At 41.8% G+C, this 24,760-nt stretch overlaps 1 protein-coding gene across 6 annotated transcripts in view; it reads right to left on the bottom strand.

Annotated features, from left to right (window-relative positions):
- Window positions 1–10,806: 10,806 nt before the first annotated feature.
- The window catches only part of STK32B (serine/threonine kinase 32B), a 448,182-nt gene continuing 434,228 nt past the window's right edge, over window positions 10,807–24,760 (bottom strand). For all 6 annotated transcript variants that reach the window (XM_019026105.4, XM_019026104.4, XM_055384435.2 and 3 more), the window contains one exon: window positions 10,807–12,875. In XM_019026105.4, the coding sequence (XP_018881650.1) occupies window positions 12,737–12,875 (139 nt within the window). In that variant the 3' untranslated portion in view covers window positions 10,807–12,736. The remainder of the gene's footprint in view (window positions 12,876–24,760) is intronic.

The raw sequence follows: 24,760 nt of genomic DNA on the forward strand, positions 1-24,760 counted from the left end.
CATGTGTCTCATTGGGTTGTGAAAATTTTGTATGTGCGTGCAAAGTGCTTAGTACACTGCTTAGCATATAGTGAACACTCAATACACCTCACTGTTATTATTAATATTATTGATCTTCTGTGTCTTAATTTCCCAATCAGATTTTTCTCATAGTCCCTTTTTTATTTCAACTTTTATTTTAGATACAGGGAGCATATGTGCTAATCTGTTACATAGGAATATTGTATGATCCTGGGGTTTGGAGCATGGATCCCTTCACTCTGGTAGTGAGCATTGTACCCAAGAGGTAGTTTTTTCTTTAACTCATCCACTCCTCCACCCTGTAGTGGTACACAGTGTCTGTTTTTCCCATATTTATGTCCATGTGTGCTCAGTGCTTAGCTACTACATATAAGTGAGAACATGCAGTATTTGGTTTTCTGTTCTTGCATTAATTTGTTTAGGATTAGAGCCTCCAGCTCCATCCATGTTGCTACAAAGAACATGATTTCATTCTTTTTTATGTCTGCATGGTGTGGTATTCCACGGTGTATATGCAGCACCTTTTCTTTTTTCTTTCTTTTTTTCAGAGACAGAGTTTTTCTCTGTGTCCTAGTTTGGAGTGCAGTGACACAATCTTGGCTCACTGCAACATCCACCTCCCAGATTCAAGCCATTCTCGCGCCCCAGCGTCTGGCGTAGCTGGGATTACAGGTGTGAGCCACCATGCCCAGCTAATTTTTGTATTTTTAGTAGATATGAGGTTTCTCCATGTTGGCCAGGCTGGTCTCAAACTCCTGACCTCAAGTGATCCACCTGCCTCATCCTCCCGAAGTGCTGAGATTACAGGCACAAGCCACCGTGCCCAGCCTGTACTACATTTTCTTGATCCAGTCTACCATTGATGAGCATCTGGGTTGATTCCATATCCTTGCTATTGTGAATAGCACAACAGTGAATATATGAGTGCGAGTATCTTTTTGGTATAATGATTTGTTTTCTTTTGGGTATACACCCAGTAATGGGATTGCTGGGTTGAATGTAGCTCTGTTTTCAGTTTGTTTGTCTGTTGCTTGTTTGTTTTGAGAAATCTCCAGACTGCTTCCCACAGTGGATGTACTAATTTACATTCCCACCAACAGTGAATAAGCATTCCCTTTCTGCTGCAGCCTCACCAGCAACTGTTGTTGCCTGGCCTTTTAATACTAGCCATTCTGACTGGTGTGAGATGGTATCTCATTGAGGTTTTGATTTGCATTTCTCTGATGATTCGTGATGCTGAGCATTTTTTCATATGTTTTCTGGCTGTATGTCGTCTTTTAAGAAGTGTCCCTTCATGTTTTTTTGCCCATTTTTTGGGGGGGCTTTATATTTTTTGCTTATTGATTTAATTTCCCTATGAACTCTGAATATCAGGCTTTTGTTGGATGTATAGTCTGTGAATATTTTCTCCCATTCTGTAGGTTGTCTGTTTGCTATGTTGACAGTTTCTCTTACTGTGCAGAAGCTCTTTAGTTTAATTAGGTGCCACTTGTCTATTTTTGTTTTCATTGCAATTGCTTTTGGGGACTTAGCCAAAACTTATTTGCCAAGACCGGTGTCGAGAAGATATTTTCTAGGTTATCTTCCAGGATTTTTACAGTTTGAGGTTTTACATTTAAATCTTTAATGTCTTTTGAGTTAATTTTTTTTATATAGTAAAAGGTAGGGGGTTTTAATCTTCAGCATATGGGTTGACAGTTATCCCAGCACCATTTATTGAATAGGGAGTCCTTTTGTCATTGCTTCTTTTTGTCAGCATTCTTGAAGATGAGATGGTTGTACTTGTGCAGTTTTATTTCTGAGTTTGCCATTTTGCTCCATTGGCCTATGTGTCTGTTTTTGTACCAGTAGTAAGCTGTTTTGGTTACTGTGGCTTTATAGTATAGTTTGAGGTCAAATAGTGTAATGCCTCCAGCTTTGTTCTTTTTGCTTAGGATTGCTTTTGGCTCTTTGGGCTCTTTTTTGGTTCCATATAAATTTTAGAATAGTTTTTTTCCTAATTCTGTGAATAATGATGTTGGTAGTTTGATAGGAATAGCATTGAATCTATAAATTGCTTTTGGCAGTATGGCCATATTTATACTGAGTCTTCCAACTCATGCACATGGAATGTTTTTCCATTTATTTGTGTGGTCTCTGATTTCTTTCAGAAGTGTTTTGTAGTTCTCCTTGAAGAGATCTTTTACCTCCTTTGTTAGTTGTATTTCTAGGTATTTCATTTTCTTTGTGGGTATTATAAGTGAGGCCATGTTCTTGATTTGGCACTCAGCCTGGACATTGTTGCTGTATAGAAATGCTACTGATTTTTTACATTGATTTTGTATCCTGAAACTTTACTAAATTGACTTATCAATTCTAGGAGCTTTCTGGCAGAGTCTTCAGGATTTTCTAGGTATAGAATCATGTCATCAGCAAAGGGAGATAACTTTGCTATTTGGATGCCTTTTGTTTCTTTCTCTTGCCTGATTGCTGTGGCTAGGACTTCCAGTACTATGCTGAACAGGAGTAGTGAGAGTGGGCATCCTTGTCTTGTTCCAGTTCTCAAAGGAAATGGTTTGAGCTTTTGCCCTTTTGGTATGATGTTGGCTGTGGCTTTGTCATAGATGGCCTCTTATTATTTTGAGATATATTCCTTCAATCCCCAGGATATTGAGAGTTTGTATCATGAAGGGATGCTGGATTTTATCAGAAGCTTTTTCTGTGTTTATTGAGATGATTGAAGTTCTGTGGGATTTCTCCTACTTATTCCTTCAGCTCTTTTATTGAATTTTCTATCTTGGCAATAATTGAAAAAACTTTTACTGATGCATAATAGATGTATATAGTCTTTGGGTACAAGTGATAATTTAATACATCCATATAATTTGTGTGGTCTCTGTTTTCTCCATGTACTCAGGATAGCCATCACCTTTCAAAAATTCCTTCATATTCTTTCATTCTTTTTCAGAGTAGTTTGTTCTATTGTTTTATAGCTGCAATGTCTTCTCATATCTTTTTGAGGAGATGAATTCAATCTTTTAAAGTTCTCTTCTCTTCCCCAAATCTACTATGTCCTTTGTGGAGAGCTTCTCTGTGTGTCTCTTGCCTGCTCCCTTTCTTTTGTGCTACTGATTCCCCCCAGTGCCTGGGTGATCCTGGCCTGTGCTTTCAATTGATCAATAAAGGACCAAGCTGATGAACATAGGTGGCCCCATGGGTTCTGCCATGCTTGCGTGGCTGTGTATGGTCTCTCAGCTTCCCCAACAAGGGGAAGGTTGACTGAGTTTTCCACCTGGGGATGGGGCCTCTCAGCCAGCAGGCTTGATGTCAGTCTGTACAGACCAGGACAGACAGAAGGGGTGATGCTTCTCCTTGCACATGTGAGCTCCACCAATACCTACAGTTAGAAAGTTTGCCCTTCTCAGGAGTATCTTTCTGTTTCTTTAGAAAGCAGAATTCCAAGGTCAGTCTTAGAAAAAAATGATGCTACTGCTTGGGTGAGGGTAGAGGGAATGGTGTCAGGGGGGCTGATGCCAGGCAGTTCTGCAGACATTTTTCAAAAGCTTTTTATTTTAAAATAATTTTAGTTTTATCAAACAGCTCCAGAGATTGCACAAAAGAGTTCTTATATACCCTTCACTCACCTCCCCCTAATTCCAGCATCTTACATAACCATGGCACATTTGTCAAAACTAAGAAATTATCATTGAGACATTACTGTGAACTAAATTATAGACTCATATGGATTTCACCAGTTTTTCTACTAATGCACTTTCTCTGTGGCATGATCCAATGCAGGGCACCTCATCACATTTAACTGTCAGGTATCCTTCGTCTCTTGTCATCTGTGTAATTTCTTGTTTTGTTGTCTTACCTCTCATGATTTTGATACTTTTGTGAGTGATGGTCAGGTATTTTGTAAAATGTTCTTCAATTGAGGTTTATCTGATGTGTTTTCATTAAGAGGCTGAAGTTGTGGATGTTTTGGAAACGTACGACAGAACGGAAGTGCCCTTCCCATCATATCTTTTCAGGGGATAGATGATATCAACGTGACTTTTTCTGTCAGTGATATCTTTGATCACTTGGTTAGGTGGGGTCTGCTGGGTTTCTCCACTGTAACATTACTTGCTTTCCTTTTCCATGCTCTGTTTGTTAGAAGTGAGTCTCTGAGTCCAGCCCATAGGGTTCCAGGATGACTACCATGCTTTTCCCTATACACATCCCCCTGGCAACTCCTGATTGGTACATGGATTGTTTCCTCAACCAAGTTGGGTAATGAGTGCATTTTCTGAGACTTTGGACATGGAAGACACAGTAGACAGTCTTTCTCTCTCTAGGTAACTAATTTTTAGGATTAGAGACCCACTGAGGGCACTTTTTCAATTCATCATGTACAGAAAGCTACTCTGTGGTATGAGAGAATGGGTCTGAGTTTCCTCCTTTGTTAAAAGGGGATAACAATATTGACCTTGCAGAAATCTGAGGATCAAATGAGATGATCCAGGCCGAGCACGTGGCCCAGGGCCCAGCATGTTGTTGGTTCTCAATAAATACCAGTTTCCCTTTGTCCAAGCTCTTCATGTGTCCTCCACCTCTGATGTGCTGAAGCCTGGCAAGTTATAGTCACCATAGAGCATAAACGACTATGAGCTAATTGTGTTCACAGAAGGGGATTTTATGTGATGAAACAATAAGAAAACACAAAGTTATAATTTCTGTGCCTTTTGTCTCTCTTTGGTAAATAAAAATTAGAAAGGTCTATGTGGGGACCATTGCTAACAGAACTGTAATGATTTCTCTCAAATCAAATGAAGTCTCAGTTTCCCTCTATTAAGAGCTATGTGTTTAGCCAACATGTCTTCTCCTCTTTCCTTACAGAACTTCATTGTTGGCCACGTGCATCTCCATTTCCACATCACATAGGGGAAGGGGAGCCCATCTCCTGGTTAAGAGAGTGGATTATAATTGGCATAAACCAATCATAGCAATCCCAATCCCCATGCCTATGATTGGTTCAGGACGGGCACGTGACCCAAATTTGACCAGTGAGTTATGAGGGAAAGTCTGGGGCATTCTGGGACAAACATCTCTTCTTTGAGAGAAATTCATAGGAGAGCAGAGCCCCTTCTATGTCCCCTGAGTGCTCTTGTGTCTGGATAGTATGTGCATGTCTGTGGCACCACCTAAAACCACGGGGGCTGCCAGCTTGAAGACAATGCCAGCACATTAAGGACATCACTGCAGTGAGATGGACCAACCTGGGCTCCCATGATGTTGATCTAAACCCCATTCTGTGCCATGGATTTTCCCTCCCCTGGACTCATTGTTTTGTTGTTGTTGTTTGTTTATTTGTTTAGAGATCAGGTCTTGCTCTGTTGCCAAGCCTGGAGTGCAGTGGCGTGATCATAGCTCACTGCAGCCTCAATCTCCTATGCTCAAGTGATCTTCCTGCCTCGGCCTCCCAAGCAACTGAAACTACAGATGCATGCCGCTGTGTCCGGCTAATTTTTAAATTTTTTGTGTAGAGATGTGGTCTTAATTTGTTGCCCAGGGTGGTCTTGAACTCCTGGCCTCAAGGGATCCTCTTGCCTAGGCCTCCCAACATGCTGAGGTTACAAGGGTTGAGCCACTATGCCTGGCTGGACTCCTTATTAAGTGGGATAACACTTATCCTCCTGTAAGGCAGTCGGAGTTGGGTTTTCCATTGCTTGTAGCAGAAAGCAAATAGATACAGTACACCTTTAGAAAAATCCTCTTGCAAACAAGCAATCTTTTCAGAAGACCACAGCAGAGACTCTTACTAGGATCTCCTTTCAAGAAGGCTGATGTTTTTATCTGAGAGGTAAAGTGTGGGAATCAGGGGCTGAAGGGGAAGAAGAGGCAGGGTATGGGTGTTGGGCAGAGGGAAAGCCAACTCCCTAAGAAGAGAAGCAGATGGGAGAAAAGAGCTCAACCCAAAGCTTCTAAAGCTTTTATTGCTCTTGCAAGAGAGATGAAGGAGAGGAGAGGATACGTCTCACAGAGTGTATATTGCATGTCAGATAATAGGAGCTCTAAATACATGATTTTATTTAATCTGCATGCTGGTTTTCTAACATATTATTACTGGGACTCAGAAATCTCAAATTACTGGTGCAAGGTAACACAGCCAGGTCAGTCTGACTCTAAAGTCCTGCTTCTTTTCTTTATCACCCGAATCCAACCTTCAGTTCTCTAGAATGTCTCAAATCCATCTATTTGAGAGCCACTATGATGTAGTGGTAGGTCACTGTGATGTGCTCTATATCACTGATCCATCTACATATTCAGGGTTCCCCCCACCGAGCCACCCCGCCATGGCATCTCTCCTGGATTGCTGTATCATCCATCCAACTGGTATCCTCCCAGTTTCTACCCTTGTCCCTACCCCTACCCCTACCCCTTTGTCTTTTGTCTACACAGTAGCCACTCCCCTCCCTAAACAGTTCAAAGGCATCTCATCACACAAATCTAAACTCTTCCCCAGGGTTCCCTAGGACTTCCATAATCTGGTCATGCTTGGCTGAGCGGCCGCCTCTGTACCACTTTTCACTCAACTCACTAAGTTCCAGCACCTTGGCCTCCTTACTGTTCTTGGAAGAACTGAGGGTAACTCTGAACTCAGGGCCCTTTGTCTGTTGGTCTTCTTTGCCTGGAATGCATCCTCCATCATCTCTTTTCCAACTTGCCGGTCTTGACAAAGGAGGTGTTCATTGAGCACACCAAGGTAGCTCCCCTGTCTGGGTTGCCCTGTTATTGTGCGGGCAGGTGGGCCAGTGTCAAGACCTTAGTAACATCCAGAACCCTCCAAGATGGAGGCTTGGAGGGCTCTGGGGCTAATACTTCAGAGGTATAGACATAAAATGTCATTTAGAAGAGCATATCCACCAATATATTCTTGTCATGACCACAAAGAGTGAGTGGGGAAATTCTATGGAAGAAGATGTCTAGAAGGCAAGTGAATACATTCTGGGTTTATTTGATTTTGGTTTCTGTGAGAGAGTAGGACTCTCTGACAGCTTAGTAATACAAAGAAAAAGGGAATCTCTGCACATTTTCCTCTGCCAGGCATGTCTGCACCCTTACTCATTTCTCCCACAATGAAAGAGAAATGTCCCTTCTGACAGGTCTGAACCTGAGCCATTGATGGGGCCAGTATTACTAATGGATTGGGCTGCTGTGCTTGGCACCCTTGAGTCTGCTGGTGCCAAGGTGAAATTCTGGGAAGATTCCAGGGCCTTGCTAAGGTTTTGATACTGTGCTTCTTGCTTTGACTTGACCTTCTAGCAGGGTTATATGTTGGGGCTTCAATATTGATATAGTCTTTTTGATTCCTATTTTGTGGTTTCCTTAACTCTCTTGGGAACATGGTGTGGTGGTGGGGAACAGAAGAGAGCTTTGAGAAAGATGGAGAAAGCTGGTTGATCAGGCAGGACTCAGATTTCTCTTGGTCTTGGCCAAAACTCTGTTAGAGAACTTCCCAACCACACTCTTAATTGTCAAGAATTGATTCCAAATATGATGTGTGTCTTAGTCTGTTTAGGCTGCTATAACAGAATATCATAAACTGAGTAGTTTACAAACAGCAGAAATTCGCTTCTCACAGTACTGGGACTGGGAAGTCCAGGATTATGGCTGATTTGGTGTCTTGGCAAGATCCACTTTTTGGTACCTTTTCCCTGCGTCCTCACATGGTAGAAGGAGCCAGAAAGCTCTCTGACACCTCTTAGGGCACTATTCTGTTTATGAGGGCTCCACCCTCATAGCCCAATCACCTCCCGAAGACCCTACTTCTCAATATCATCACCCTGGAGGTTGACATGTCAACATATGAAATTTAGAAGGACACAAACATTCAGACTAAAGCAATGTGTGCAATTAATTTCTATTTAGAAAATGCTATTAAGCACAGAAGGTGGTTGCACAAATCGATTTTTAGAATTAGGATGATGCAAGGATGGCAGCTATGCTGCCTGAGAAAGGCTCATGTGTGACTCGCCACTCTCCCTGCTGGGTGGAAAGAATTAGAAAACGTGTTCAGAGAGGCAGGGGATATGAAATGCAGAGACACCGAGAGGGAAATGCATTAATCATGTTTGTCTGTGATCACCCAGGAAGAAACAGATATCTGTTCTTTGTGGCAGTCGCTAATTAAACATGGAAGAGACTGTGCTGTGATTTCATGTTTGAGATTGGGAGAGGAAAGGGGACAGATAGCAAATGATGCCACAGGAGAGGCACAGTGCATGGGCTGAATCATCAAAGTGACGGGTGTTTGCTAAACGTGGCTCAAGTTGGGGGCTGGGGTGAGCATGTCTGTGCAACTTCTATATCGACTGAGGACCCGCCTTGAGGCTGCTCTGTGCTGGGGGCCGCCTGTGCATAGCCCACCCTATGGAGCCCACAGCCTGCCAGGCTACCAAACTACATGAAGCAGAGATTGTGTAGAGAACTTCTGGGAGGGCCTGGTTACATGGGAGGAGGAGGGTCACAAGAAGAGGGTGACTGATATGATTTGGATTTATGTCCCACCCAAATCTTATTTATTTATTTACCTATCTATTTATTTATTTATTTATTTTGAGATGAAATCTCACTCTGTCACCCAGGCTGGAGTGCAGTGGCATGATCTCGGCTCACTGCCATGTCCATCCCCTGAGTTCAAGCAATTCTCCTGCCTCAGCCTCCTGCGTAGCTGGGATTACGGGCATGCGCCACCACTCTCGGCTAATTTTTTTGTATTTTTGGTACAGATGAGGTTTTACCATGTTGGCTAGGCTGGTCTCGAACTCCTGACCTCAGGTGATCTGCCCACCTTGGCCTCCCAAATTGCTGGGATTATAGGCGTAAGCCACGGGACCGGGCCCCAAATCTCATTTGAAATTGTAATTCCCAATACTGGGGGAGGGGCCTGGCAAGAGGTGACTGGATCATGGGGGTGGTTCTCCTGATAGTGAGTTCTCTCACAAGATCTGGTTGTTTAAAAGTATGTAGCACCTCCCCCTTTACTCTTTCTTCCTTTTTCTCCATCCATGTAAGACATGCCTGCTTCCCCTTTGCCTTCTGCCATGATTCTAAGTTTTCTGAGGCCTCCCCAGCCAGGCTTCCTGTACAGCCTATGGAACTGTGAGTCAATTAAATCTCTTTTTTTTATAAATTACCCAGTCTTAGATAGTTCCTTATAGCAATGTGAGAACGGACTAATACAGAGACTCAATAATACTGACCTGGGAAATGTTATTGGTTAAGGCTCCAGTTTGGAAAAAGCTCAAGGGTCAACTGGTGAGGGCAAATCAACCATACATTCCCCTGAAAATTCTTCCCCCTGGGAACCCACAGGGCTGAATTGCCAAAGCTCTGGGACCCCCTGGCTTTTGCAGGTGAGCAAAGCAAATGTGCATCTGCCATCTATGCACTTAGTGTCCCAGATGTGTCTTCTAGATCAAGGCTCTGCAACTTGTTCTCTAAAGGGCCAGGTGGTAAATATTTTCAGCATTGTGGGCCACAGGGTTTCTGTTGCAGCTGCTCAGCACTGCAGTTGTAGCAAGAGAACAACCATAGACTATACAGAAATCAACAGGCATGGCTGGTTTGGCTACAGGCAGAAGTTCTAGATCCTTGCTACTCACAGCGTGGACCCTGACTTGGTATTGTCAGCATGTCCTGGTGCACCCACTGGTCTACAGCTGGCCCTGATGCACCTGAATTTCCACTCATAAGGTAAACCCTAACACAAATTCTTGTATGGGAATGGATTTCTTTAATCAGATTGCTTTCTTGCCAGTACTCTACTGGGAGTCAGGGTTCGGATGAGGGAAGGGTGAAACTCATTTGGAACTTGGAGATCACAGAAAGGTGGTTCTGAAGGGGGTGAATGGGGACTGGGCACGCCACTGGAGGGTAACCCCTGGGAAAACACTGGGACCTGCAGAGGAAAAAGCTCTGGGAAGTGACAGTGGAGCCAAGTGGAAGACAGGAGGGTGCCAAAAGTAAGTCGTCCCTAAACAGAGAGTTTGTTGATTGCTCCTTAGGAGCCAGGCACTGTCAGGACAGGAGGATGGGATGAGGAGATGGACGTGAATCTGACCCAGCTTCTTTGAGGGAGCCTGAAGGTAAGGAGGGTGAGGCATGGGTGAGAGTAACGCGATGGTGCAGTTGTCAGCAAGCAGAGCCGTGAGTGACAGCAAGTGTGCGCGAGAGTTCCTGGAGGAGGTGGCGTCTAGCTTGGGTGGGTGGTGCCATAAGCCCCAGAAGACATCATGGGAGAAATGGAATTGGCCTTTCAGAAAGGGGAATTTTAACATGTGCAGACGAGAGCTGAAAGGCATCCCCAGTAGAGAGGACAGGACAAATGAAAGCAGGAAAGTGAAAAATCAAGAAGTCTGTATGGAAAGGAAAATACTGGTTCATTTGCACCTGTGTGTGCGCTGTATAAAGGTTTGAGTGGTAATTTGAGGGAATGTTAAAGAGTGTCTTTCTCTGGATGAAGAATTTTCTGTACTTTTTCCTTAGTGAATAGATGGTACCTTAGGAAATACAAAATAGTAACAATAATCATGTAGATTGTGATCAAGTTAGATAGAGCCTTGAATTGCCAAGCTAAGTTTGATTTCATCTGCAGCTTGGTGTCCATACCACCAATCAAAGTGATTCCATCATTGGCTTGGTGTCCACACCACCAACCATGCCCATTTTTGTGTTTCTAATTAAACTTGAGTCTCTTCACGCTAAGAGGAACATGGCCCATCCCACCCAACCCTGAATTAAGAACAAAGTGGTGAGAAGGAATGTCCAAGAAATAGTTTATTCCAAACAAGAAATGCCAACTTGAACAGAACCAGGAAATCTGGTGTTCCTAGGGCGACTTCCAGCTCCTGCCCCTAATTCGTGAACTCAGCCCAAAAAAAAAAAAAAAAAAAAAAATCTTAAGAGCCTCCAGGGTCACAGTGAGGAGAGGAGCAGGCCCCTTATTTCCTGGGGGAGGTGGGGAGCAGGACGGTTGTTGATGGGGACATGAAGTAAAGAAAAGTGTGCAAAACAAGTCAACTGACGAGGAGCACACAATCCAGAAATAGTCTCGGTTCAAAGGAGGAAAACAATGACTATTTCTTTTTTAAAAAATAAAAATATAAAACCTAACCATACATTAAAATGTCTTTTAAGAAATCTAAGAGATGACATGGACAGCCCCAAGGATTGAGTAATCATGTAAAAAGTGAAAAATGGAAGTTGGATGAAAAAATAAAAACACAGTCGAGCTTCAGCAGGATGTAACAAATATCAAAGACCCCAGGAAGAACATTTGGAAGAATCCTAAACAGGTTTGTTTGCACAGAAAACTGACCTGCTGGGTGAGTGAAGCAAGAAAGTATCTAAATAATGATGATGATTATGCTGACAAAAAAGGCCATTCTATGAGTCATCCAATGCTTGGGGTTACACACAGGATCTTATTTAACCCTATAACTCCCCTGCAATGTTAGTTTTATTATCCCTGTTTAAAAATGAGGAAACTGCTATTCAGAGCGATTGCATGCTTTGCCTAAGGTCTCCCAGTTAGTTAGTAGCCAGCAGGGCTGGATTCTGAACACAAACCTGACTCTAAAGTCTAAGCTTTCCCTGCTCACCCCAACATCTTCCAGTTCAAAGGCAAGCTTCTCCCTGAGCAGATCAGAATGTAGTTTGCTTTTTGTGTGAACCCATTTTCCTCCTGAAATAAACCTTCTAAGCACCCATGCCTCCTATTGTATAAATAGGGAGCTGCTCCACCAATACCGATTGGATACTCTCTGTAAGAAGAATCCAACAAGCTGATTTTACACCCTTCCCAGGAGAGAAAACCCTGAAAGGGAGAGAAAACCCTGAAAGCTGATAGAGTTGGAGAGTTCTGCTGCAGGTCTGGGCTTTCGGGCCAGTTGGATGGGGTGCTGATTACACTCTGCAGGAGTAACCAATGCTCGGCGACCCAACTCTCATCTGAATGGACACCTGTGTGCCATCCCAGCACTGGGGATATGGTGGTGGTGAGGACTGCTGAAACTAAAAGGTAAGGATAGTCTTCTTAAATGAGGGGAGGAGTGAGACCGCAGCGCTGAGACCTTGGAGACAAGGCTGGTCTGCATGCTGCACCATCTAACAAGCTCAGAAGGACTGTGGCCTGCCAGAGGATGCACATGAAGACACTTCAGGTTTTGCTCCAGGATTTGGCAGCGTTGTTTCCATAGAAGGGGCCAACATATCAGACCTTTATTTTGCTGTCAGGGCCGAGTTTTTCGGAAGTGCCCTCTAACAAGCTAGGATGTGCCAAATTGCAAAGTCATGACGGTTTGATTGCTTTGGGGAATGGGGGTCACTTCAAATATTAAGGTTATATTTTGCACGTAAAAATGATTTTATAAATATCAAAGGTTTTTCATGTTTCCTACCTAATTGGGTTCTCCCCATAATCTTGTAATTTGAAGTGGGGCAGAAGTGTTTAACCCCTTTGGCAGATGCAGAAAACTGAGGCACAGAGAGGGCGTGACTTGTCTGAGGTCACACGTGAATCAGTCATGGAGATGGGACCAGAACCCAGGCTTCCCAGCTCCAAGTCCAGGGCTTTTTCTGCATCTGATGTTTTCAGGGGTGAGACAGGGACCATCAGGGCACAAAGAGGGGCTCTGGGTGGGCAGGGCAGAGACGAGTGCAGTCCTGTTGAGCAGCAACAAGTGTGGGCTTAGCTGCTGCAGCCACGGGTGCAGGTGTGGGTGAGGAGGTTGTTGTTGCACCCGTCCTGGAGCTTGCTTTGGGCCTGGCCTCCCCCTCGGCTGTCGGTGTCCAAGAGCTGGCTGCCCTGTCCCTGCTGCCTCCTGAGCCTGCAAACAAGCACAGATCTGAGTTAGTGGTGCGGCATGGGGTTGTGGAGGCACGTCCAGGAGACACACTGGGCAGGCAGGGCAACTGTGGAGCCTTCAGCTCAAACCTTCCCCTGCCTGGGAAGATTGATCATTAAGGCATCCAGGGTGCTGTACACTGGAGCCAGATGGGCCTCGGATCGAAGCACAGCTCAGGTGCACTTGGGTGAGTTACTTAATGCATAGTAATTTCTCTGTCTATAGAATGGCGATAATAATTCCCATCTTGTGTTTCCTTGTGATGTTTACTTGAGATCACATATTTATATTTTTGTATATACCATATATTTATATTGCCCAAGCTCACAGTCAGTAAAGGTGGTGAGTCCCAGGTATCATTCATTCAGTATACATGTATTAAATGCTCACGAGTATACCAGCCACCATGCCTAGGAGCAGGGGATCCTCTGGCAAGCCAAACAGTCATATTCTTTGTCCTCAAGGAGCTCAATGTCAAAAGGGGAGACAGGCACTAATCAAAGAATCCCACCAGTAAATATCCAAACAGTTAAACACAGACTTACAAAATATCCTATTACAAACTATGTTGAGGGGGTATGATTCCGAACATTGCATTTCCTAGCAGTGGGCCACTTGGTCACCTTTCACATGTTGGAAGATGTCAATATCCCTCTGTTTCTGATCTTCAAGTTAAAGTTCATTCGCTATACCACAGCTGTCATTGCATGTGGATGGTGGCAGCAAGAACGGAATGGAGACGTTTAAGGAGGCAGTGAGAATTTTTAGAGCAGGGAAGAACTCAACTCACATCCTGGCTCTCAACACTTTCTACTTGAGTTATGTTAGTCAAGTCACTTTATCTTTTTAGCCTCAGCTTTCTTATGTAATACTAGGGATTATATTGTTCACTTTGCAGGAGGCTAAGGGGATCATAGAGAATACATGTAAAATATCTAGTATAGGGCTGGGAATAATAATAATTACTATTAGTTCTACCTTGTTCTGAAAAAGAGGTTTTAGCCTGAATTTTAAAACTAGTATGTTTCTTTCCAACAGAGTGCAGAGCAGGTTGTCAACACCTGTTGTCTTGATTTAAATGAAAGAGCTGTTTCACCCAGCAAGCCTCTGTGTATGCTTGTTATATGCAGGGTCCTGAGGGTTATCCTAAGATGACTACAACAGTCTATGCCCTTAGACAGGTCACAGTTGTGTGTATGAATGTGAGTGTGTGCACAGTGGGAATGCCTAGTGTTTGCAACAATGCTGGTACTTGAGTAAGTCCTTCAGATAACACTGAAATACCAGCAGCAACACTGTGTTTCATAAGACAGTGAACTGGTGGTTCCTTTCCCCAACCCTTCATGCAAAGGCCCAGGACCAAGGTGGGCAGTTCCTCTGCCCCCAAGGCTTGCAGCTCTCCAGGTAGGGCAACTGGGAGAGGTGGTCATGGTTAAAATGCATCATCCTAGTGGACTGGGCAGGAGCCAGAGGACAGAGCTGGGAGGCTCCCTTCGGGTTGAGGCCTTGGTGATGGGATATTTCCTCTTACCCTCAGTTGAAGAGGTGGCTTATCATCCTTCTTAGTAAATATATAGTTTATTTTCTGTCTGTGTTTGCATTTATTTGGACTTTTTGCATTCAGCACTTGTGTTTAATTGGCTTTTGTGTATTTGACATTAGACCAGAACATTCACAGAATGGGGCTCTCAAAGTTCAAAGGCATGCCAACATATTTTCTGGGATTCCAGCTGCTAACATGTTCAAATATTGCAGGGATTATTTAAAGAGTCTGCGTTCTTAAAACTGAATTAAAATACCATGACTATAAAATCATGGATTTCAAATAAGATATAATAGCTCATTGATATCTTGAGGCTAAAAAAAAATTGTTGAAAACTCAAAGACTGCCTCACTAAAATATACTGTCTTAAAACTAGTTGAAACTCTTTTCTCTCCAGAGCTCTCCCCATCCTCCTCACAATTTCTTTTCTTTATCCTTCTCTAAGCTAAACTCTCTTTGTGAAAAACTTCTCTAAAACTCCTTAGCTAGTCTGACATAATATCTAAGAAGAACACTTACAAACCAGCAGAAATGAAATAAAATCACTTTGATCTTCATGCTGTTTTTTTTTTTTTAAGCAAAGAAAAAATTTCCATGTAAAAGACATTCTCTTCATACTAAAAAGGAACGGCAACAACATTTTGATCTTCAAGGACAGAGACTTAAGACCAGGAAATGATCTTCAAGGACAGAGACTTAAGACCAGGAAAATGGGCCTGGAGCCAAGATGGCCGAAAAGGAACAGCTCCGGTCTACAGCTCCCAGCATGAGCAACGCAGAAGATGGGTGATTTCTGCATTTCCATCTGAGGTACCGGGTTCATCTCACTAGGGAGTGCCAGACAGTGGGCACAGGACAGTGGGTGCAGCGCACCGTGCGTGAGCTGAAGCAGGGCAAGGCATTTCCTCACTCGGGAAGCGCAAGGGGTCAGGGAGTTCCCTTTCCTAGTCAAAGAAAGGGGTGACAGACGGCACCTGGAAAATTGAGTCACTCCCACCCTAATACTGCGCTTTTCCGACAGGCTTAAAAAACGGCGCACCAGGAGATTATATCTCGCACCTGGCTTGGAGGGTCCTACGCCCACGGAGTCTCCCTGATTGCTAGCACAGCAGTCTGAGATCAAACTGCAAGGCGGCAGCAAGGCTGGGGAAGGGGCGCCCGCCATTGCCCAGGCTTCCTTAGGTAAACAAAGCAGCCGGGAAGCTGGAACTGGGTGGAGCCCACCACAGCTCAAGGAGACCTGCCTGCCTCTGTAGGCTCCACCTCTGGGGGCAGGGCACAGACAAACCAAAAGACAGCCGTAACCTCTGCAGACTTAAATGTCCCTGTCTGACAGCTTTGAAGAGAGCAGTGGTTCTCCCAGCACGCAGCTGGAGATCTGAGAACAGGCAGACTGCCTCCTCAAATGGGTCCCTGTCCCCCGAGTAGCCTAACTGGGAGGCACCCCCCAGTAGGGGCAGACTGACACCTCACACGGCCGGGTACTCCTCTGAGACAAAACTTCCAGAGGAACAATCAGACAGCAGCATTCGCAGTTCAGGAAAACCTGCTGTTCTGCTGCCACCACTGCTGTTACCCAGGCAAACAGGGTCTGGAGTGGACCTCTAGCAAACTCCAACAGATCTGCAGCTGAGGGTCCTGTCTGTTAGAAGGAAAACTAACAAACAGAAAGGACATCCACACCAAAAACCCATCTGTACATCACCATCATCAAAGACCAAAAGTAGATAAAACCACAAAGATGGGGAAAAAACAGAGCAGAAAAACTGGAAACTCTAAAAAGCAGAGTGCCTCTCCTCCTCCAAAGGAACGCAGCTCCTCACCAGCAACGGAACAAAGCTGGAGGGAGAATGACTTTGACGAGTTGAGAGAAGAAGGCTTCAGATGATAAAACTACTGTGAGCTACCGGAGGAAATTCAAAGCGAAGGCAAAGAAGTTGAAAACTTTGAAAAAAATTTAGACGAATGTATAACTAGAATAACCAATACAGAGAAGTGCTTAAAGGAGCTGATGGAGCTGAAAGCCAAGGCTTGTGAACTACATGAAGAATGCAGAAGCCACAGGAGCCAATGCGATCAACTGGAAATGGTATCAGCGATGGAAGATGAAATGAATGAAATGAAGCGAGAAGGGAAGTTTAGAGAAAAAAGAATAAAAAGAAACGAACAAAGCCTCCAAGAAATATGGGACTATGTGAAAGGACCAAATCTAACAAATCTACATCTGATTGGTGTACCTGAAAGTGACAGGGAAAATGGAACCAAGTTGGAAAACACTCTGCAGGATATCATCCAGGAGAACTTCCCCAATCTAGCAAGGCAGGCCAACATTCAGATTCAGGAAATACAGAGAATGCCACCAAGATACTCCTCAAGAAGAGCAACTCCAAGACACATAATTGTCAGATTCACCAAAGCTGAAATGAAGGAAAAAATGTTAAGGGCAGCCAGAGAGAAAAGTCGGGTTACCCACAAAGGGAAGCCCATCAGACTAACAGCTGATCTCTTGGCAGAAACTCTACAAGCCAGAAGAGAGTGGGGGCCAATATTCAACATTCTTAAAGAATTTTCAACCCAGAATTTCATATCCAGCCAAACTAAGATTCATAAGTGAAGGAGAAATAAAATACAGACAAGCAAATGCTGAGAGATTTTGTCACCACTAGGCCTGCCCTAAAAGAGCTCCTGAAGCAAGCACTAAACATGGAAAGGAACAACTGGTAGCAGCCACTGCAACATCATGCCAAAATGTAAAGACCATCAAGGCTAGGAAGAAACTGCATCAACTAACGAGCAAAATAACCAGCTAACATCATAATGACAGGATCAAATTCACACATAACAATATTAACCTTAAATGTAAATGGGCTAAATGCTCCAATTAAAAGACACAGACTGGCAAACTGGATAAAGAGTCAAGACCCATCAGTGTGCTGTATTCAGGAAACACATCTCACGTGCAGAGACACACATAGGCTTAAAATAAAGGGATGGAGGAAAATCTACCAAGCAAATGGAAAACAAAAAAAGGCAGGGGTTGCAATCCCAGTCTCTGATAAAACAGACTTTAAACCAACAAAGATCAAAAGAGACAAGGCCATTACATAATGGTAAAGGGATCAATTCAACAAAAGCTAACTATCCTAAATATATATGCACCCAATACAGGAGCACCCAGATTCATAAAGCAAGTCCTGAGTGACCCACAAAGAGACTTAGACTCCCACACAATAATAATGGGAGACTTTAACACCCCACTGTCAACATTAGACAGATCAATGAGACAGAAAGTTAACGAAGATACCCAGGAATTGAACTCAGCTCTGCACCAAGCGGACCTAATAGACATCTACAGAACTCTCCACCCCAAATCAACAGAATATACATTCTTTTCAGCACCATACCACACCTATTCCAAAATTGACCACATAGTTGGAAGTAAAGCTCTCCTCAGCAAATGTAGGAGATCAGAAATTATAACAAACTGTCTCTCAGACCACAGTGCAATCAAACTAGAACTCAGGATTAAGAAACTCACACAAAACCACTCAACTACATGGAAACTGAACAACCTGCTCCTGAATGACTACTGGGTACATAACGAAATGAAGGCAGAAATAAAGATGTTCTTTGAAACCAGGGAGAACAAAGACACAACATACCAGAATCTCTGGGACACATTCAAAGCAGTGTGTAGAGGGAAATTTATAGCACTAAATGCCCACAAGAGAAAGCGGGAAAGATCCAAAATTGACACCCTGACCTCACAATTAAAAGAACTAGAGAAGCAAGACACATTCAAAAGCTAGCAGAAGGCAAGAAATAACTAAAATCAGAGCAGAACGGAAGGAAAGAGAGACACAAAAAAACCCTTCAAAAATTAATGAATCCAGGGGCTGGTTTTTTGAAAGGATCAACAAAATTGATAGACCGCTAGCAAAACTAATAAAGAAGAAAAGAGAGAAGAATCAAATAGACCCAATAAAAAATGATAAAGGGGATATCACCACCGATCCCACAGAAATACAAACTACCATCAGAGAATACTACAAACACCTCTACGCAAATAAACTAGAAAATCTAGAAGAAATGGATGAATTCCTCGACACATACACCCTCCCAAGACTAAACAAGGAAGAAGCTGAATCTCTAAATAGACCAATAACAGGCTCTGAAATTGTGGCAATAATCAACAGCTTACCAACAAAAAAGAGTCCAGGACCAGATGGATTCACAGCCGAATTCTACCAGAGGTACAAGGAGGAACTAGTACCATTCCTTCTGAAACTATTCCAATCAATAGAAAAAGAGGGAACCCTCCCTAACTCATTTTATGAGGCCAGCATCATCCTGATACCAAAGCTGGGCAGAGACACAACAAAAAAAGAGAATTTTAGACCAATATCCTTGATGAACATTGATGCAAAAATCCTCAATAAAATACTGGCAAACCGAATGCAGCAGCACATCAAAAAGCTTATCCACCATGATCAAGTGGGCTACATCCCTGGGATGCAAGGCTGGTTCAACATATGCAAATCAATAAATGTAATCCAGCATATAAACAGAACCAAAGACAAAAACCACATGATTATCTCAATAGATGCAGAAAAGGCCTTTGACAAAATTCAACAACCTTCATGCTAAAAACTCTCAAGAAATTAGGTATTGATGGGACGTATCTCAAAATACTAAGAGCTATCTATGACAAACCCACAGCCAATATCATACTGAATGGGCAAAAACTGGAAGCATTCCCTTTGAAAACTGGCACAAGACAGGGATGCCCTCTCTCACCACTCCTATTCAACATAGTGTTGGAAGTTCTGGCCAGGGCAATTGGGCAGGAGAAGGAAATAAAGTGTATTCAATTAGGAAAAGAGGAAGTCAAATTGTCCCTGTTTGCAGACGACATGATTGTATATCTAGAAAACCCCATTGTCTCAGCCCAAAATCTCCTTAAGCTGATAAGCAACTTCAGCAAAGTCTCAGGATAGAAAATCGGTGTACAAAAATCACAAGCATTCTTATACACCAATAACAGACACACAGCCAAATCATGAGTGAACTCCCATTCACAATTGCTTCAAAGAGAATAAAATACCTAGGAATCCAACTTACAAGGGATGTGAAGGACCTCTTCAAGGAGAACTACAAACCACTGCTCAACGAAATAAAAGAGGATACAAACAAATGGAAGAACATTCCATGCTCATGGGTAGGAAGAATCAACATCATGAAAATGGCCATACTGCCCAAGGTAATTTACAGATTCAACACCCATCAAGCTACCAATGACTTTCTTCACAGAATTGGAAAAAACTACTTTAAAGTTCATATGGAACCAAAAAAGAGCCCGCATTGCCAAGTCAATCCTAAGCCAAAAGAACAAAGCCAGAGGTATCACACTACCTGACTTCAAACTATACTACAAGGCTACAGTAACCAAAACAGCATGGTACTGGTACCAAAACAGAGATATAGATCAATGGAACAGAACAGAGCCCTGAGAAATAACGCCACATATCTACAACCATCTGATCTTTGACAAACCTGAGAAAAACAAGCAATGGGGAAAGGATTCCCTATTTAATAAATGGTGCTGGGAAAACTGGCTAGCCATATGTGGAAAGCTGAAACTGCATCCCTTCCTTACACCTTAAACAAAAATTAATTCAAGGTGGATTAAAGACTTAAATGTTAGACCTAAAACCATAAAAACCCTAGAAGAAAACCTAGGCATTACCATTCAGGACATAGGCATGGGCAAGGACTTCATGTCTAAAATACCAAAAGCAATGGCAACAAAAGCCAAAATTGACAAATGAGATCTAATTAAACTAAAGAGCTTCTGCACAGCAAAAGAAACTACCATTAGAGTGAACAGGCAACCTACAAAATGGGAGAAAATTTTTGCAACCTACTCATCTGACAAAGGGCTAATATTCAGAATCTACAATGAACTCCAACAAATTTACAAGAAAAAAACAAACAACCCCATCAAAAAGTGGGTGAAGGACATGAACAGACACTTCTCAAAAGAAGACATTTATGCAGCCAAAAAACACATGAAAAAATGCTCACCATCACTGGCCATCAGAGAAATGCAAATCAAAACCACAGTGAGATACCATCTCACACCAGTTAGAATGGCAATCACTAAAAAGTCAGGAAACAACAGGTGCTGGAGAGGATGTGGAGAAATAGGAACACTTTTACACTGTTGGTGGGACTGTAAACTAGTTCAACCATTGTGGAAGTCAGTGTGGCAATTCTTCAGGGATCTCGAACTGGAAATACCATTTGACCCAGCCGTCCCATTACTGGGTATATACCCAAAGGACTATAAATCATGCTGCTATAAAGAGACATGCACACGTCTGTTTATTATGGCACTATTCACAATAGCAAAGACTTGGAACCAACCCGAATGTCCAACAATGATAGACTGGATTAAGAAAATGTGTCACATATACACCATGGAATACTATGCAGCCATAAAAAATGATGAGTTCATGTCCTTTGTAGGGACATGGATGAAATTGGAAATCATCATTCTCAGTAAACTATCACAAGAACAAAAAACCAAACACCGCATATTCTCACTCATAGTTGGGAATTGAACCATGAGAACACATGGACACAGGAAGGGGAACGTCATACTCTGGAGACTGTTGTGGGATGGGGAGTGGGGAAGAGATAGCTTTAGGAGATATACCTAATGCTAAATGTCGAGTTAATGGGTGCTGCAACCAAAATGGCACATGTATACACATGTAACTAACCTGCACTTTGTGCACATGTACCCTAAAACTTAAAGTATAATAATAATAAAATAAAAAAAATTAAAAAAAGACCAGGCTCTGCCATAATAAAATAACTTATCTTTTATGCCTCCTGACATAATTTAGTCACATTATTCTTTGTCCAATTCTGTATATTGGCAACCTAGTCAAACTGCCTTACCCCAAATTTGGTTGACAGCCTTCATAAGACTGCGTAACAGGCCAGGGGTGGTGGCTCAAACCTGCAATCCCAGCACTTTGGGAGGCTGAGGTGGGTGGATCACCTGAGGTCAGGAGTTCAAGGCCAGCCTTGCCAACAAGGTGAAACCCCATCTCTACTAAAAATACAAAAATTAGCTGGGCATGGTGGCACACACCTGTAATCCCAGCTACTCGGGAGGCTGAGGCAGGAGAATTGCTTGAACCCGGGAGGTGGAGGTTTCAGTGAGCCAAGATCATGCCACTGCACTCCAGCCTGGGTGGCAGAGTGAGACTGTCTAGAAAAAAAAAATGCCTACTTAAAAAAACAAAAAGATCTTAAAGTTTAGCCTTATCTCATTTTTTTCAAAAAATAATTTGGGTCCAACCATCAATTGTAAGCCAGTGAGTTTGTATTACTATCCCATGACAACATTCTAAAATAAAAACTACAAGATCTTCATTTGTATGTATCTATGTCTATCTAGATGTATTTATGTATATATACATGTATTACACTGTATCTTCTGTTTACGTAATAAAATCTGATGTAGCCAGCCAGAAATCTCTTAAGAAATTGTATTTTGATTGATTTCAATAAATGAGCACTCATATAAAATATACAGTAATTAACCCATTTTATAAAGTTCATGTCACTTAAGTAAATCTTTGGTAAACTAGTTGGTTGAGGCAGGGGAATCACTTGAACCTGGGAGGCGGAGGTTGCAGTGAGCTACGATTGTGCTGCAGCACTCCAGCCTGGTGAGAAAGCAAGACTCCATCTCAAAAAAATAATAATAAATAAATAAAATAAAATAAAATTGTTAATGAAATAAAATTTAAAATGTCTTCATAATTGTCTACATAGTTTTTTTTGCCTGGGTTTACTTATCAGACAGTTTTATATTTTGCTTTTTCTATAAGTTTTCAGATCATAAGGCTATGAACCCAGCCTAAAACAAAATGATCTTCCTGCAATTACTTGATGAATATAATTAATTTAGTATTGCTAATTTAATCAAAATAGCCATATTTTCTGAGTTATGGACAGGAAACCATGCATTTAACTTTAGGGTTCTTGCTTAGGTAAACAGTTGATATTTACAGGCTAAAAAATTATTAATAGAGAAAAAAACTTGAAATGATTAGCTTTGTCTAATATCTCAATTCTCATAGGTAATTTAGGTAAGCTATTAAAAATAAAGCAGATAAATGTAAATTGGACAAATGTCTATGAATAAACTTTTCATGTGATTTGAAATCTTAAGGTTATGTTTAATTAATAGGTACTCATTAAATGTCTGGGTCACTTTCAATTACGACTTCAAATTATAAACTGGTTCTCATTCAAAATATTGATACATGACAGACAATTAAAGATCTTGAGTCCTAGAGTTTTACTAAAATTCATGGTTACTGAGAGTTAAAAATTTTAATTAACATATAACATTCTGTATAGAAAATATAAAAATATGAAGTTTTTAATAAGAATTATAAGAAAGACATAAAATATATTCTTTATTGAGAAAAAAATGTTTTGTCTAATTCAGAGGCTATTAAAAGGTGGTTTTAAAATATAAATCTAGCAAGAAAATAGAGACAAGATATAAAAGAACCGGTAAGTAGGAAAGATGTGAAGAAAGTTATAGATATGAAGATAAATTTTTGCTAAGGAAGGTTGCAAAGAAAAGAGACTAATTTTGAATGAGAAAGAATCTTGTGTGGTAAATTTTTGTCCTAAAATAAAATGACTGAGTTATTTAAGAAGGAGGAGGCAGAAGACAAAGCAGAATATTTAAGGCATGTCATGCATGGTCTATGTGAGTCACAGAAAAGCTTGTGAAAGGGAAATTTATGAAAGTAATGTTGTGTGTGATCAAGTTGACTACAATTAAAAGGTAATTATTTATGATAACCTTTCTAACAATTGAGTTTTGATATTCAAAATACATTAGTAAAAAACTAAAAAAAAAGGTTCCCTATATTTAAATAAAAAGGATGTTTTTGAAATATTGATCTGCTCTTAATAAAATTGCAAGATGTTCTGATTGTTACTTCTGGATTCCAAGTCCAGAGTGCTCACCATTACACCATAAAATCTTCCATTCATTTTGTTTTCTTTTTCAGATGGAGTCTCACTCTGTCACCCAGGCTGGAGTGCAGTGGCGTGATCTCAGCTCACTGCAACCTCCACCTCCCAGGTTCAAGTGATTCTCCAGCCTCAGCCTCCTGAGTAGCTGGGATTACAGGCATGCGCCCCCATACCTAGCTAATTTTTGTATTTTTAGTAGAGACAGTGTTTCACCATGTTGGTCAGGCTGGTCTGACCATATAAGAATAGGGTTATTGGGTTGTAACTCTGTACATTGTTTATGAATTCTTGTTATCTGCCTATAGACCAGCCTAGGTCCTAAATTAGAATTCTTCAAATTCAACTCTCTTTTTTAAATAAAATTACTAAAATGAGACTTGCTTTTTTCCTAAAGCCTGATACATTGAAACTAGATATATTTTAAGGAGCAGGTTTCATGCCTCAGCTGTGGGCCACAAAGAAGGTTCGCCAAGCTTCCTGATGTCATAACCAGACATTTAAACTGCAAACCAAAATAAGAAGGGGGTGTTTTCCACACTGTAAATAGCTTATCCTAAGGTGTCAGAACAAGACTCCATATCAGAATAACACTCCTCCCCTCCTGGATGCTACCTTTTTCATTTGGCAGGATAATGCTGTAATTCACATTTCACAATAAGTAATTGCTCTAGGCAATTTTGACAATAACCCTAGCACAGCTTTTTGGTCAAGTTGTATTGGTGATTTCTTTTGTCAGTTGACATTTTCTTCTTTAATTCAACCCAGTCATAAAATGCGACTCAATGGCTACAACACGTCTCACCCAGTTTCCTCCACAGTCTTTAGATTTTAGTTTGTTGCCCTTAGGCTTCAGCTGTCAGTTCAAAATCATTGTACAAACTAATTGTATGGTGTTGTTGTTAATCATTTATCATATTATAATTGTATTATAATTTTTAAACTTTGCTCTTATTGCCTCTCCAATCTTTGTGATGCCAACTCTCCTAACAGGATAATGTTAACTCAACACTTCAAGAAGACTGCTCATGCCTATGGACTAATTAGATGGAAATCAATACTAGACCACAGACAAACCCATTCTGGGAAGACTTTTCCTTCTGGTCTTTTTGTTACTTTACTGTGGTTTGGGTCCCTGACAAAGACCCACCTATCTTCCCTGCAACATGGGACAGAGACAATTGGGACAGATCCATTCTGGTGCTGAGGGATAATTAAGCCTAACTACAGCATGGTTGATCAACAACACTTT

The sequence above is a fragment of the Gorilla gorilla genome, chromosome 3, assembly GCF_029281585.2.
Source record: "Gorilla gorilla gorilla isolate KB3781 chromosome 3, NHGRI_mGorGor1-v2.1_pri, whole genome shotgun sequence".
Lineage (NCBI taxonomy): Eukaryota > Metazoa > Chordata > Mammalia > Primates > Hominidae > Gorilla > Gorilla gorilla.